This window comes from Talpa occidentalis, unplaced genomic scaffold (assembly GCF_014898055.3).
Source record: "Talpa occidentalis isolate TD23 unplaced genomic scaffold, MPIMG_talOcc4v2.1 talOcc4.17, whole genome shotgun sequence".
In the NCBI taxonomy this organism is placed as follows: Eukaryota; Metazoa; Chordata; class Mammalia; order Eulipotyphla; family Talpidae; genus Talpa; species Talpa occidentalis.
This window is the reverse complement of record NW_023601754.1, coordinates 10,512,848-10,529,014: the sequence shown is the minus strand read 5'-3', so window position 1 is coordinate 10,529,014 and position 16,167 is coordinate 10,512,848. Positions and strand designations below refer to the sequence as shown.

The following is a 16,167-nucleotide window of genomic DNA, read 5'->3' as shown; positions in this document are numbered from 1 at the left end:
TAAATTGAAATCCTCTGCATAGTCTATCTCACTCCCACTTCCTTTCTCTCCATTCCAGGAATAACCAAAGCTGAAAAAAAGTTGTTCATCATTGCCATGCCATATGTCCTTACTACACATGTACAGACTGCTTTTGTTTTAAACTTTACATAAACATGTTCTGTAAAAACATCATACTGTATTCCTGTTATTTTTAATCAACATCATTGAGAATTAGTGACATCCACACAAGAAGCTCTAATTGTCATATTGGTTGCTATATAGTACCCCACTTGTGACTATACCCCAACTTACCTATTCTTTTTCTGGACATACAGATTGCTCCCAATGTATTCCTTTTAGAAACAATGCTACAATGAAAACTCTTACAAATGTCTCTTTTTAAACAGACAAGAAGGACGCTTGATCAAATTTGACTTTTTCAGTTTTGTTTTGATTAAGCAAATATATTTTATAGGTGGTGGTATGAACTTTTATCAGGAGGCATATAATTTTTTCTGATGACTGCCTCTCTTTGTCATATAAGGCGCATCAACAATCATCGGGGATTTATAAATGAAATTTATCTAATTCTTTCACCCCTTCATTTATCAGTTGGACTATACCTCTAAGGCACAACTCCTCTATATATACTGTTGGGTTAAGGAAGTACAAGATAAATGTTTCTTTTATTTACCGATTTTCAAAATAAGTTGGTTTATTTCCTACTAGCCTCCAAAGTTGACCAATAGAATGTTTAATTGCAGTGGGGGTAAGTAGAAAATGTTGTAAGTGTGTTGATATAAACTGCTGGTATGTTTCAATTAATTACAACACACTTATTCTTCTTAGGGCTCAAGCTTTTTTCATGTCTTTTAAGATTTATTTATTTATGCATACAAGAACAGGGTACAGGCCAGAGGTGTTTGGAGGTGAGAGGATTCACCAGAGACAGAGTGGGTAACAGAACAGGCAAACTGACAGAAATACACTGCTGAGGGGAGACAGGAGAGGTCTGCACTCCATATGGGTAGCTCCCTGGGCAGGGATGGAACTCATGCTGCTTGGATAGCTTCATAGGTTGCGTCTTAAGCCCTTGAGCCACCAGGGAGGCCCCGTTTTTCATTTTTGTTTTGAAGATTTATTTATTTATACAAGAACTGGGATACAGGCCAGAGGCATGGGAGGGTGAGAGAACTCACCAGAGCCAGAGCAGGGAGCAGAACAGATAGACTGATGAAATACACTACTGAGAGGAGCAGTGGGCGCGACAGAAGAGGCCTGCGTGCCACGTGGGACCCTAGCTGGTGGCTGGGGATCGAACCGGCACTGCAGAGGCTGCAGGCAGCCTCGCAGCCCAGCAATCCACCGCTGAGCCACCGGGGAGGCCCTAGAATTCAGTTTTTTAAAAAACTGTTTGCTGTCCTTGAGAAAATGATATTTGAGGTTTTATGTACAGAATATAAATGTTTAATATTCACTAATTGACTCTTCATCAATAATCTATAAAATAAAATCAGGATTGTACCACTTGACAGATGAAGAAACTAAGACACAGAAAGGTTAAGTATCTTATTGCTCAAAAATCACAAAGATAATAAGGTCACAAAGCCAGAATTCACACCAAGGCAATCTGGTTCCTGCAGTTGTGCTTTAAATCCTAGTAATAATAACCACATAATGGATTTTCCCTTTCCTTAGCTGCCTCACCAACAGCAATTACACAGGCCTGATACTCTGAATTTTTCCTTCTCCCAACTTTAACTTTCTATTATTCTTTTTTCTCTTTTAAACACTGGTAATGCATGACAACTCAAATCCTTTCTACAACAAGGAAGGGTTAAAAACAATCAGCTAATAAACTTATCCAAATAGCTATTTATAGATTTACACTAAATGCAAAAATTAATAGGTTTTAAAATTATACAAGATCATAAAGTGGCAGAGTTCTCTTGGACAGATCTTTTTCTAGGTTACTAAATACACCCGCCACAGGAAGCTGTGATGTGGCAGAGAGAAGACTAGGCTGACGAGTCTAATGTTCTGGATGCAGGGCTTTAGTCTCTTCAATTGTGACAGTAAGGACCCTTTAGAAAAGTGACTCAGGGCCTCCCCGGTGGCGCAGCGGTTGAGCACTGGGTTGCGAGGCTGCCCGCGGCCTCTGCGGCACCGGTTCAATCCCCGGCTGCTCCCCGGCCACCAGAGGAGGGTCCCACATGGCGCACAGACCTCTCCTGCCGCCCGCTGCTCCCCTCAGCAGTGTACTTCGGTCCTTCTGCCTGCTCTGCTCCCCGCTCTGGCTCTGGTGAATTCTCTCATCCCCCACACCTCTGACTGTCCCCAGTGCATGTATAAACAAAGCAAAGCAAAACAAACAAACAAACAAACAAACAAACAAATAAATAAATAAATAAATAAATAAGAAAAGTGACTCAATGATTTTCCCTACCAGTTAGAAAAGTCACTCAATGACTAAAGAAAAAAGTTATAAAAGATTGATCTCTAACCTCCTGCTTAATGTTGATTAACTGTGATTTTAAACAAGCTGAACCCTGAATTTCAGTTTCCTCGTCTAAAATATGAGGATATTACCTATGTCATGGGTTTTATTATAAAATTTAAACTTTTAAAATGTGACTTCTAGAAATTTTAAAATTATATATCTGGACTGTAATTTTATTTCTATTGAACAGCATCATACTAGATACTGCAGTAAAAAGTAAAAAGAAACAGGTGAAATTAGTTTTAATAATCTTTTATTTAACCCAATATATCTAATATTACCATTTTCACATATAATCAACATAAAAATAACTAATTAAATATTTTACATCTTTCTTTTTGGACTAAGGCTTCTAAATACAGTATGTATTTTACACTTACAGTACATCTCAACTTGTACACTACATTTCCATCAGAACTGTATTTAGAGTTCATAAAATTTACAATTAATAAAGCAGATTCACACATCCACGTTGTCTAAAACAGACTTAAAAGTTTCCCAATAACTGCAATATCAAGTATCCCCCCAAACTGATTTCCTTTAATATCTGTCCCAGTTGAACTGGCAACATTTCGAGAGATAAAGGGCTATAACAGCACTAGTGGCTATCACAGTGAACAGTGCAGGTCTAACAAATAATGTGTAGTTAAAGGGTAGCAGTTTCTACACATAATTAAATGAAAATGGCACTGTGATTCAGGTAAGTGAGAGAATCTAGATACGAACCTTATTTTGGGTACATTATAAAGGAAATTCCAATGGGTAGAGTACCAAACTACTGATACAAGTAAGGTTGTGAGTTATTCAAATGCAAGAAACAGAATAAGGACTTGAAATTATGATTCCTTTTCCCACTCAAAAAATCATCTTTGGTACCAAAAGTCTGGAACAGTTTCCTTGAGTATTAATGCTTTCCACCTAAGAATTACATGTTTATCAAATCATTAATCCACCTAGGAAGGCCTGAGAAGTATGTTTTAATGAATGTGTTATAGAAATGAATCTTAGATAAGATATATAATATGTACATATTATGTAACCAGTATACATACATCTACATCTTTCACAAAATAAAATACTACCAAAGTCTTAAATCTAACCTACAATACCTAAGATTTTAAATTCAAATTTGTCTTTATAGAACTTCCATGGGAATATGTAAGTCACTATATCCATAATACTAATAGTGGTATGCCTCTGGGTGGAAGCATTAAGATTCCCAATTGATTAACTTTTATAGTTCAACAAAGCAGATTTCTATAAATCTAACCTAATTTATCTACCTAAAATCAGAGAGCAAGAATATATGAACATCTATATATATGAACATCTATTTATTTTATACTAATCATGTGATGTACTACTACATGGATAACCACCTGGCACAATTTAAAAGCATGTAATTGTTTATAGAAGACAGCTGATTTTTGCCTGCCTAGGGTCTGGTGCTCCTTCTTCTGATGTTAACATCTCAATTTTCCTTTGGGAATTAATGCTTTTCCACTTCAAATCATGTATTTCTAGAAAGGAATGATGATAGCTCCTCATTCCACTGAAGTTATTGAATTCAATAGACTTGGTAAATTGGTGGCCATCTTTTCAGATAGACTATATCAAAACATTAACATTAGCTATCTTTCGTGTGTGTGTGTGTGTGTGTGTGTGTGTGTAGAAAAACTGGGGTGTAGTCCAGAGGTGTGGGGGTGGTAAGAGGGTTCACCAGAGATAGAATGGGGATAGGTGGATTTACTGAAATACACTGCGAAAGGGAGCAGCAGTCATATGTGGGTTAGCTCCCTGGCCAGGGATCAAACTCAGGTTATAGAGGAGATTGCACTGAGACTTAACCCCTAGGCCACCAGGGAGGTCCAACATTAGCTATCTTTCAATAATGGAAACACAGTTGGTATTTTTCTCCTCTACCTAGTATTGCACACTTTTTTTGCAGCATTTTTTCTTAAAAAGACTTGTATAGAATACAAATCTTCAGTGACATAAAATTTAATTGCATTAATAAAAATAAAAGGAAACCTTATCTCCTCTCTGAGACTCAATCCCCCTTATCATATACGAATTGGAGGATGTTCTGCATAAGCACGTGTAGGAGAGAAACAAGAGTCAGACCTGTACAGTGGTCACAACAATCAAGGCATGAGCTGAATAGGACAATGTCCTTAAAATGCTTATATACTTGGCAGCCATCTAATTATTTTAACTGAAAACATCTGTTGTTTGAGTGTCCTCCTTAATATTGTACACAGAGAAAATAATTAAGAAAATATTTAGCAAACAGTTCTTAAATAGTCATAACAGACTAGACCCTTTGACAGAACAATCACGATTTACTGTTGTAAATTAAGTAAGCTAGCTGCCTCTGTCAAAACATACTCTAACTCACATAATGAAAGGAAAATTGATGGTAATACCATGCCTTTCCAGGTCTGCAGTTATCTCTCTCAATTCAATTCAGTTCCACAATTATCAAACTACAATGATCAAAGTACTTCCTGACAGGAAAAGATTGACACTCTCTCAATAACTGACATTCACATAAGAGTATTCTTGCTAGATGCAGTGTCAGCCCAGCCTACCTGTCCAAAGTGAGCAGGGTAGCCCAGCATGTGCATATATAGTAATTTTGCCACATTCCGACACCGGTATGTATTGTCTTCTTCTCTAAAAGATGACCGGATTGCAGCACATTCTTTCTGGATCATTTCTCGTTCTTCGGCTTGGGTTCGGGCTGTCCGGATGGTCCGGATCAGCTCCCGCAATCTGATGGGGGCTGGCATCCTCTGGATATGGAAAGACATTAAATAAAGACGTTCACGTTTTTTGCTATGAAAAACCATTCACACAACTTCCCACATAAATTTTGATTTTTAACAATTCACAACTACTTAAGTCCAGCAAAGATGAATCCTATTCAGAACACAAACATAAATGTTAGGTATCATATTAAGCAAAACAAGACATGGAATACACCAATATGTGAAACTCATCACTAATATCAAAATATTTTGGGAACTAACTCAACCCAAATCTCTATGAAATCCTCAAAGTAACAAGGAAAAGCCTAAGTCTCACCTCAGAAAGGAGACATTTTCTGCTCAGCTCTTGTTAAATTCAACAAAGTTCAACAAAGTATCAGAAGAGTATCAAATATGATCAAAATCAAAGTTCAATTAAACAAAATGAGAGATTAAGAAAAAAGACCAATTGTCAGATCAAACCACCTTTCTGAAAAACAGTAATCACCTCAGTACATTTGAATAGGCTTTGAAATTTGATGGGGGAAAGATAATAAACCAGTATCAGAAGATAAGACAGGAATATTCACACACTCGCATGCATGTTTTTAGAAGGCTCTATAATAGCCACAACAATTATGAGGGAAAAAAGAAGAAAACAGCTAGAGATTTGCACTACCTGAATAGTACTGAAGACAAATAGTACTAAAAAAAAATGTCTTGTAGTACTACTATTCAGCACAAGTGTTGCTGATTTCAAGAAATTCTACAAAGCTACACTACTAACCAGGACAGTGTGGAACTGAATTTAAGCATAGACATATAGAGATAATATCTCAGAAAAACAGAAAACTTAGGAAGAGAGACACACAAATATGCATGATTGATTTTCAACAAAGGGGCCAGATAATTCGATTCAATAGGAGGAAGTATAGTCTTTCATAAGACTATAAAATGGAACCAACACCCCATATGGAAGAGTCTCAAAAATATTCTGTTCAGCATAATAAGCAGGCACGAGTACATATTGTTTGGGTTTACATAATTATACATATATTATCATTAGTTTACTATAAAAGAGACATGGAAATTATTTGGATGATGAAAGGTTTCAGAACATCAGTGGAATGGGCAGCTTCACAAGATGCCATTTCAACTGTGACTTACTTCAGTCTGCCTAATTTCCATGAATGTCACCTACCTCTAAATAAGAAATAATCGTTGTCGTCTAGAGCTGTTTGGTGCCTCCATATTCTGGAAGAACTTTATTTCCAACTTTCACATTCACTGGTTGAATCTCTCTATTTCAAAGATGAATCCAACAGCTACTACTGTTGTTTGCAACACTTTTCCCTGATGTTTCAGTAAGCATAATGCCTCTATTCAGCTACACTCCTTTCAGCTAATACGCCATCAAAGAGGGGAAGAAACTTTTAAATTCCTGTCATGCCATGACCCTAACCCCCAAATTTTCTATTCTCACACAGCAGCAGTCAACAGGAGAGACCCACAATCTGGACCTCCAGACACATGAGTTGAGAGTATATATTGTATGATTTCACTTACATGGAACTTTAGGAAAGATAAGCAGAATATATAATGAGGGCAAAGAGATCAATGATTACCTGGAGTTGAGGTGGGTAGGGAAGAGAACTGACTAGTATGCAAGAAAACTTTTTTTGTTTGTAATGGGTATATATACTTCTCAAAATTCACCTAACTGCACACTTAAAATAGATGCATTTTCGCTGTTCTAACACCACATACCAGGATATCCCACTCCCATCAGTTCACTAAAGCATCGGTCCTCAAGTATTGTGCATTAAGAATTTAGAAAAGCCCCAGGTATGGATGTGAGGGAGATCTGGCTGCAACATCTGTCACCCCATTGATCGCCAGGGTTGATTCGGCTGATCTGGCTGGCTAGGCGGGTGTCCCCTTCCTCCCTCACCGCTCCATGTGCGTCCCTCCCGAAGCTGCGGGCTCGGTCGAAGAGGACGGCCTTCCCCGAATAGAGACGGACCGGTCTTCGGTCGAGGGTATACGAGTAGCTGCGCTCCCCTGCTAGAACCTCCAAACAAGCTCTCAAGAAAAGCCCCAGGTATTCATATGCACCTACAAAAGGAGTCAGATTGGTCCTCTTAAGTATATCCTCAACTAAATAAAGGTACCTGTATTGTGCCGTTTTGTTACTTTTTAGTAGAAATACTCCAGGATCTAGTGTTTGAAGTTTACAAAACACTTTTACATTCCTCATCTTCATTATCTCATTTGTTCCTTTAGACCGTTTTGAAGTGAAGGCAAAGGCAGAGGTTACTATTACAACTTCGGGAGAAACTTGGTCTCACAACAACTATGCAACTTCCTTAAGACAGTAAATATGTTGGGGCCTCCCTGGTGGAGCAGGTGGTTGAGCACAGTACTGTGAAGCAATCCGCAGCCTCTGGAGCACAGGTCCGATCCCGGCCAGCTGGGAAGAATCCCACATGGCACAGCAGACCTCTCCTGTCTCGCCCGCTGCTCCCCTCAGCAGTATCTTCGGTCCGTCTGCCTGTTCTGTTCCCTGCTCTGTCTCTGGTGAATCTTCTTTACCCTCCTGCACAATCTGGCCTGTACCCCGGTTCTTGAATGCATGAATAAACAAATATTAAAAAAAAAAAAGAAAGATAGTAAAGATGTTAAGTGACAGTGCCTGGTCTTAGAACTTAGAACCCGGTGTTAGAATTCAAAAGCGTGCTCTCTAATACTTCAAAAATGAACATTATATTTACAGATGAAATCACAGGATTTGCTAATTTGCTTTATAATACTATAGGAGGAAATAAAGTACGGAGGAAGAAGGCAGAAGAAAAACGAGACAAGGTGGACAAAACGTTGATCACTGCTGAAGTATAATGGATATATGAAGAAACAGTATATTATCCTTTAATATATATTCACATTTTTTCCATAATAAAGTTTTGTAAAAGTGAAAGCCCCTCAAGAAACAAGGCACTTAAAGCCTTAAAATTTTTTGTATAAAATTGAAATAGTTAAATTAATTAAAATATACTGACTTTAAGATAAAACATTTAAGGGTAAGCAAACCAATGTTATATTTGATATCAAAATAGTGAAATTATGAAGTGCATAAAGCTATTATAGTTCTTGCAAACAAGAACTAAATACAAAATTAGTTTCTGACTGCTCAAAGCCCAGAGAGTCCACTTTCATAAACAATCGTATTTATCATTAACTGTAACTTAACATGATGGGAACAGAAGTCTATAGCAACGTATGTCAATCAAGATCAATTAGAAATAACTTTTCTCTATGAAGACCTCAGTGATTGAACAAAGCAAATAATCAGAAAATGCCTAAATTTAGTCTAAAAATTTGTAGCCCAACAGGAAAAAAAATTACAAACGGGCCTCCTTGGTGGCGCAGGCGGTTGAGCGCCATACTGTGAGCCTCTGCAGTGCAGCTTCGATCCCCACCAGCCAACGAGAATCCCACATGGCGTGGCAGAACTCTCCTGTCTTGCCCGCTACTCCCTTCAGCAGTGTATTTCGGCAGTCTGCCTGTTCTGTTCCCTGCTCTGTCCCTGGTGAATCCTCTCACCCTCCCATGCATCTGGCCTGTACCCTGGTTCGTGTATAAATAAATAAATTTTAAAAAAAAAAAATTACAAACATTTAAGACAGCTGAGGAAAAAAACAAGTTAACTGGAACAAATTCTCAGGTAATAGCCACAGATCATAGTTGTGCCAGGAAATTCAGGATCCAGGCTGTTGACTACCTTGTACAAGGTCACAGAATTAGTTACTGGTCTGACTCCTGTCTCCTGATTCCCGGAACTCTTCCTCCAACACTAGGCTGTCTCAAGTTTGGAAAAAAGTAGTTTGGTTTTTTTTTCCCCCTGAATGACAATAATTCGCTACCACCTAATTTCTTCATATATCACAAGAAAACATGGATTAAATATGGATGAAAAACAAAAGTTAACTCACATGAAAAATCTGGTACATTTCAGAAATCAAATTCTAAGGTCAAAATGAAGCAGAAAGTTATGTCTAGTTCCAGGAAGATTGAGTAAGCACACTCCTGTAACACAGAATGTAAATATAAACCCTGGACAAAATGAGGACTCTGAATAGCAATGATAGTGAGCAGACTAGGAAAAAGGAGCAAAATTTGAGGTTCCATCAAATTGGCAAGAGAGTATCAATTTCCTTCCAGTCTGCACCCAAGGGCAGTCCAAAACCCAGAAGCACTCACAGGGTACACAGTACCTCTAAGAAAATGCTCTCTTTCTGGTCCAAGGAGCAGGAAAAGAAAGATCAAAGACAATGGAGGATATTCTCTCATTTGGCTTTTCATTATTTCCTTCCCTCCACCTCAACCCCTAGGCAATAACAAGCCTGGTGGCTATAGCAGAACAATGCCAGTAACATCCACAGAGGCACCCAAAGAACTGGCAAAGGAGAACTCCCTTGATCCCAAGAGCCATGATCCTAAGAACAAGGCATAAATCATTCTTTATCCTCCCACTGCCTGATAAGAGAGTGAATTTTCCAAGAAAACAAACTAATAACAAATGCACTTAACATTAGAGCTAAAAAATACATGAAGCAAAAAATTGCCAGATACAGAAGGAAAAATAAACAAATCCCCAGTTATAGTTAGACTTCAAAATGTACCTTCCCTCCCAGGTAATGTTTCAGCATTATGTAACAGCAAGGATACAGAAGACTTAAATGCCATCATCAACTGACAGGATTCAACCACCATTTATAAAACACCCCAACCAACAATAGCAGAATGCATATTATTCTTGACTCCATACAGAACATTCATCAAGACAGACTATGTCCTGTGTCATTAACCAAAAACAAAGTTAATAAATATGGTTTTTCATTATAATGGAATTAAACTAGAAATTAAAAACAGGTAACTGAAAAAAAAAATCCTGAAATACTTGGAAATTAAACTATATTCCCATATAATCCACAGATGAAAGAGGAAATGTGGGAAATTTGTAAATATACGGAAACGAACAATTACAAAACATTTGTCAAAATTTGTGGTAGACACTAGAACAAAGATTAGACGGAAATGTGCATTGTTGATGCCTGTTTCAGAAGAAAAAACATCTCTCAAACTAAAAATCTAAACTACTTTAAGAAACTAGAAAAAGCAATATAAACACAAAAATAGGGAAAAATCAACTAAAAAATAAGAAATCAAAACAAATTAAAGATAAAAACAGAAAACTAATAAAAATAAGTCAATGAAACTAAAAGCTGGTTCTTTGAAAAAATGAATAAAATCGATAAATCCCTGGCCAGACTACAAAAGAGAAAAAACACAAATAACCAATATCAGGAATGAAAAAGAAGATATCACCATAAACATTAAGAGAATAATTAGGCGGGCCTCCCCGGTGGTGCAGCGGTTGAGCGCTGGGTTGCAAAGCTGCCCGAAGGCTCTGCAGCGCCAGTTCGATCCCCGGCTGCTCCCCGGCCACCGGAGAAGGGTCCCACATGGCAAGCAGACCTCTCCTGCCGCCCGCTGCTCCCCTCAGCAGTGTACTTCGGTCCTTCTGCCTGCTCTGCTCCCCGCTCTGGCTCTGGTGAATTCTCTCACCCTCCCCGCGCTTCTGACTGTACCCAGTGCTTGTATAAATAAATAAATAAATCTTAAAAAAACAAATTGACTTAAAAAAAAAAAAAGAAAAAGAAAAAAAGAGAATAATTAGGCAATATTTATGAATGATTCAATGCACATCACAACTGGACTTCCATAATGCTCCCTACCCCCCCAAAAGAACCTCAATTTAAGTTTCATACCTTGTACAAATATTAACTCGAAGTGGATCATAGATCTAAATGTGAAGTTTACAACCATAAAGGTTTTAGAAGATATAAGAGAAAATCTTCATGATCTGAGATTAGGCCAAAAGTTCTTGAACATTACACCAAAGATATAACCTATTTTTTAAAAAAAAGATAAAACTGAAATTCATAAAAATTATAAGCTTTTGCAGTATGAAAAACATTATAAAGAAAACTGAAAAGACAAGATACAGCCTGGAATATTTGCAAAAAAACATATATCCAATAAGGACTTGCACCCAGAGTATAAAAGGAACTCTCAAGGGCCTCCCCGGTGGCGCAGCAGTTGAGCACTGGGCTGCGATGCTACCCGCAGCCTCTCCAGTGCCGATTCTATCCCTGGCTGCCAGGGAGGGTCCCACATGGTGCACGGACCTCTCCTGCTGTGCCTGCTGCTCCCCTCAGCAATGTATTTCGTCAGTCTGCCTGTTCTGCTCCCCACTCTGTCTCTGGTGAATCCTCTCACCCTCCCGCACTTCTGACTGTACCCAGTATTTGTATAAAATAAATTAATCTTTAAAAAAATGAAATAAAAAGAAAGGAACTCTCAAAATATAATAGTTAAAAACAAACTCAGTTTTAAAAAATGGGCAAGAGATTAAAACTTACATTCCACCAAAGAGTAGGTATAAGGATGATAGTCACATATGAAAGATGCTCAACTACATTGAACATTAAAATAAAACCAAAGTTTTAGGAATTTATCCTAGGATAAACTGTTTAGAAAGGAGTCCCTAACTGGTAGACTGAAAGATGTTATCTTCCAAACAGAGGCAGGAGAGAAAAACTGGCTAAGTTACATTCCTTTTAGACTTCTAAACAGGTAAAATGAAACTAAAAAAAGATAATATTCTAAATAATGTGGAGACAAATCTTCAGGAACTTGTATATCTATTTATTTATATCACAGATATATAAGAAAGTCTATTCTAGAAATTCCATTTTAAATACTGGAAAAGAAAAGTAAAAAAATAAATTGTGTCCATATTTTGGCCAAAGCTCTTTCTTAAAAGGAGGGAGGCACACCACAGGAATTAGCACTGGAAGTAGCAGTAAATAAAGCAAAGTAATCACCAGTGGAAAAAATAACTATTGGGGTATACAAATTTGAACTAAGTAAACTAGTCTTTCCCTGTCTCTTTCCCAAATCATCTTCTCATTAATAAGCCTTGAGATTACGGTTTTATATTTTGAATAGAGACTTCTAATGGCAGTTCAACAGTCTTAAATCTTTCCAATAGATACTCTAAAAAACACTGAATATTCCTGAAGTAACCATCTGTAAGTCACAGATATATAAAAATTCCATTTAAAAGATATTCTAGAGTCAAAATAATAAAAGAAAGCTAGTGCCTCCCTGATGGTGCAGGGGTTAAGACGCAACCTATGATGCTAGCCACAGCCACTACAGCACGAATTCGATCCCCAGCCAGGGAGCTACCCACATGGTGCAGCAACCTCTCCTACCTCGCCCACTGCTCCCCTCAGCAGTGGATTTCCATCGATCTGCCTGTTCTGTTCCCCACTCTGTCTCTGGTGAATCCTCTCATGCCCCGCCCCACACCTCTGGCCTGTACCCCAGTTCTTGTTTGCATAAATAAATCTTTAAAAAAAAGAAAAAAAGAAAGATCCTAATAATCAACCCGCATTGTCAGTCAATCAAGCTAGGGCAAGCCAGCGAACTTCTCTAAAGCCCTTGTTCCATCAACGAAAAATAAGGGCCAGAATTAGCTCTAAAACCTATGAGATCAAATATCTGATGATCATACTATGTACCATTCTATTTTAATTTGAAAAATACCATTCTTTACAAATCAAATATAGTCCTTCTATAATGTCAAGTGGACCTATACAAGGAAAAACATAAACTGAACTTGAAAAAGGAGCAAACATATATACTAAACTGAAATACTATGACATTTAAGAATCTTTAATACAGAAAACAGCAGGATCAATGCCTTTAATCAAGAAAATGAAGGGTTATACTAAGTGAAATAAGTCAGAGAGAGAAAGACAAATACTGGATGGTGTCACTTATATGTGGAATATAGAGAAACAAAACAAAGGGTCAGATAAAGCCAAACTAATAACAAATCCTAGAACTATGACTATAGAACTGAGGCTACCAGATGGGGAGGGGCAAGAACAAAGTGGGGAGGCAACACAATGGACTATGATGGTGAACTATGGGTGATCTGGTGGTGGGTGTGGTATAGTAACAATGCCTAAGAGGGAGATCTTATACCTCTAAAACACAAAAAAACATGTAAAACAATGTTACCTCAAAAAAAAAAAAAAAAAGATGTAATAGCTCAGTGTCCATTTGATTACAATTATAAAACAATGAATGAAGTATCATAAATAGCATCAAATAAGCATTATTTAAGATCATTAAATTCATATTAAAGTGAGAAGGGAGGGCCTCCCCAGTGTCACAGTGGGTTGAGCGCAGCGCTGGGAAGCTGTCCGCAGCCTCTGCAGCACAGGTTTGATTCCCAGCAGGCCAGGGAGAAACCTACATGGCTCAGCAGTCCTCTCCTGTCTAGCCCACTGCTCCCCTCAGTCCTTTAAAAAAAAAGTAAAGGGAGAAGGGAGAATTTGCAATCAGAAGTCAGCTTCACATACCCGTTCTTTTTCCTTCTTGTTCATTTCAATTAGTCACACTATCCCAGGCATGACTTTAGTAGGGAAACATCAAAAAGTGCCAATCATACATTCAGCAATACAGTCCGTCTTATTTATGCCAGACATTACAATGGGTACTAGGAACTGGCAAAGACATGGTCTCTATCCTTAAGAATTAAAAAGTCTAACATCCCCCAAAGCAAAGAAAGTAAAAGAAAAAATGAACATATGGGACTACCTCAAATTAGAAAGCAAAAGAGACACTAACCAAAACGAAGAGATACTCTACTGATTGGGGAAAAAATTTTGCAAGCAATACTACTGATAGGGGACTGATCACAAAAATATACAAAGACGGGCCTCCCCCGGTGGCGCAGGGAGTTGAGCGCTGTGCTGTGAAGCTGTCCACAGCCTCTGCAGTGCCGGTTCGATCCCGGCCAGCCAGCGAGGGTCCCACATGGCGCGGCAGACCTCCCATCACGCCCGCTGCTCCCCTCAGTAGTGTATTTCCTCAGTCTGCCCGTTCTGTTCCCCACTCTGTCTTTGGTGAATCCTCTCACCCTCCCGCACATCTGGACTGTACCCCGGCTCTTGTATAAATAAAATAAATCTTAAGAAAAAAAAATAAAAAACGAGGAAATGCAAATGGCCAACAGGTATAGGAAAAAATGTTCAACATCACTTGTAATCAGTTAATCTTTTCTGATTGCTGAGTAGTATTCCACTGTGTATATATTATTCAGCAATCAAAAAAGATTAACTCATGCCATTCACAGCAACATGGATGGTGCCGGAACGGACCAGAAAAAATATATAATAAATTTAAAAACAAAATTAATAGGCAACTATTAATCAGAGACACTCTGCAGGGGAAGGGGAGGGAGGGAGAGAGAGAGAGAGGGATCAAAACAGGGGAGGGAATGTACTCTTATACAAGGGACAGTGGTGATGGTGCAGGGGTGAATTGGTGGTGGGAATTTTATGGAGAGTACACCTGAGAGGAGAAAGCATGCATTGTACAAAAAGGAAGAATGATGTAAAATATATATATAATTAAATTAAATTTAAAAAATAAAGAATTAAAAAGTCTAGTAAAGGGCCTCCCTGGTAGCACAGGGGTTAAAGTCTCAGCCCTATCAAGCTATTGCCAGGCACTGCAGCATGAGTTCAATCCCTGGGCAGGGAGCTAGCCCACATGGCGCAGCAGACCTCTCCCGTCTCACCCGTTGCCCCCCTCAACACTGTGTTACAGTAAATCCATCTGCTCTGTTCCCCACTCTGTCTCTAGTGAATCCTCTCACCCCCAGTACCTCTGACCTACACCCCAGTTCTTCTATGCAAAAGTAAATAAATACATCTTTAAAAAAAAAGTCTTGTAAACAGATTTTCACAATTTTAGCCATAGAATAAAAGAAACAGAAGCTGATAATCAATGACAAGGAAAAAATTTATTTATAGTAACCAAATTTTGTCATGGCCAAACTAGGTTCAATATATTTAGATTTTTTTTTTTCTGTTGTAAGAGTGCTTTAAACCCAACAACTCCAAAATTCCATGTAAAACAACAGTGGTAACACAGCATAAATCCACAATCTCTCATTCAAAACCTTTGGGGTAGAACAGTTTTCTTTTGTTTTTTAATATTGTTTTAATATTATATGTTATATCTCTTCCCACCATGTTCGGTGCAGCAGAGTTCCATCAAACAGTATTTCTGCAGCAACACATGAATATTCATTCCAAATGACAGAAATAAGAACTACAAACAGCCTCATGACTGGTTAGGTCACAATTTAACATAAAACTTTTGGAAAACTCCTAGTTTTCAGGGTTTTTGCATTTCAGAGTTGAGATAAAGGACTATGGGCCCTTATCCTTATCACCTGACTCTTATTATTGTTTAAGATCATGATCCTGGAGTAAAATTATCTAGATTTGAACCCCTGCTCCACCACTTAGTTAGCTGTGTCTTTGTATAAACAAATGGTGCTCTCAGAGCTTGTTTCCCCATCTGTAAAATGAGGCGAGAACAACTATCTCAAAGGATTGTTACAAGAATTGCTTGTTGTTATTCTCCATATTTCATGTCTGAAGTGTTTTATATTATAAAGCAAGTTCAAATATTATCTATGTGGTAGACATTATAGGCCACATACTCTAGAAGACAATCTATTTACTTTTTTACAATGTTGGGGATTTCCTTATTCTTTTGAAAGTTTTCCTTTGCTTTTCAAAATACTCAAAACCCAAGAGATTTCTTAAAATACAAAAGCTTATAAATACCTATCGTAAATAACAAACTATTCTTTTAAGAAAATAAGCACAAAAATAATTTATAGTAAGGGTTCAGCTATACAGACACAGCTGAGAATCCAGCTCAGTTTATAAACTTGTGCAGCCAAATACAAAAAAATCACATCAAAATACTAAACATCTA

The 16,167-nt window shown here is 37.9% G+C and overlaps 1 protein-coding gene across 2 annotated transcripts in view; it reads right to left on the bottom strand.

The window, feature by feature from the left end:
* AP1G1 (adaptor related protein complex 1 subunit gamma 1) overlaps nt 1–16,167 on the bottom strand; it is a 94,154-nt gene that overhangs the window by 43,301 nt on the left and 34,686 nt on the right. For both annotated transcript variants that reach the window (XM_054696973.1, XM_037516072.2), the window contains one exon: nt 5,074–5,277. In XM_054696973.1, the coding sequence (XP_054552948.1) occupies nt 5,074–5,274 (201 nt within the window). In that variant the 5' untranslated portion in view covers nt 5,275–5,277. The remainder of the gene's footprint in view (nt 1–5,073; nt 5,278–16,167) is intronic.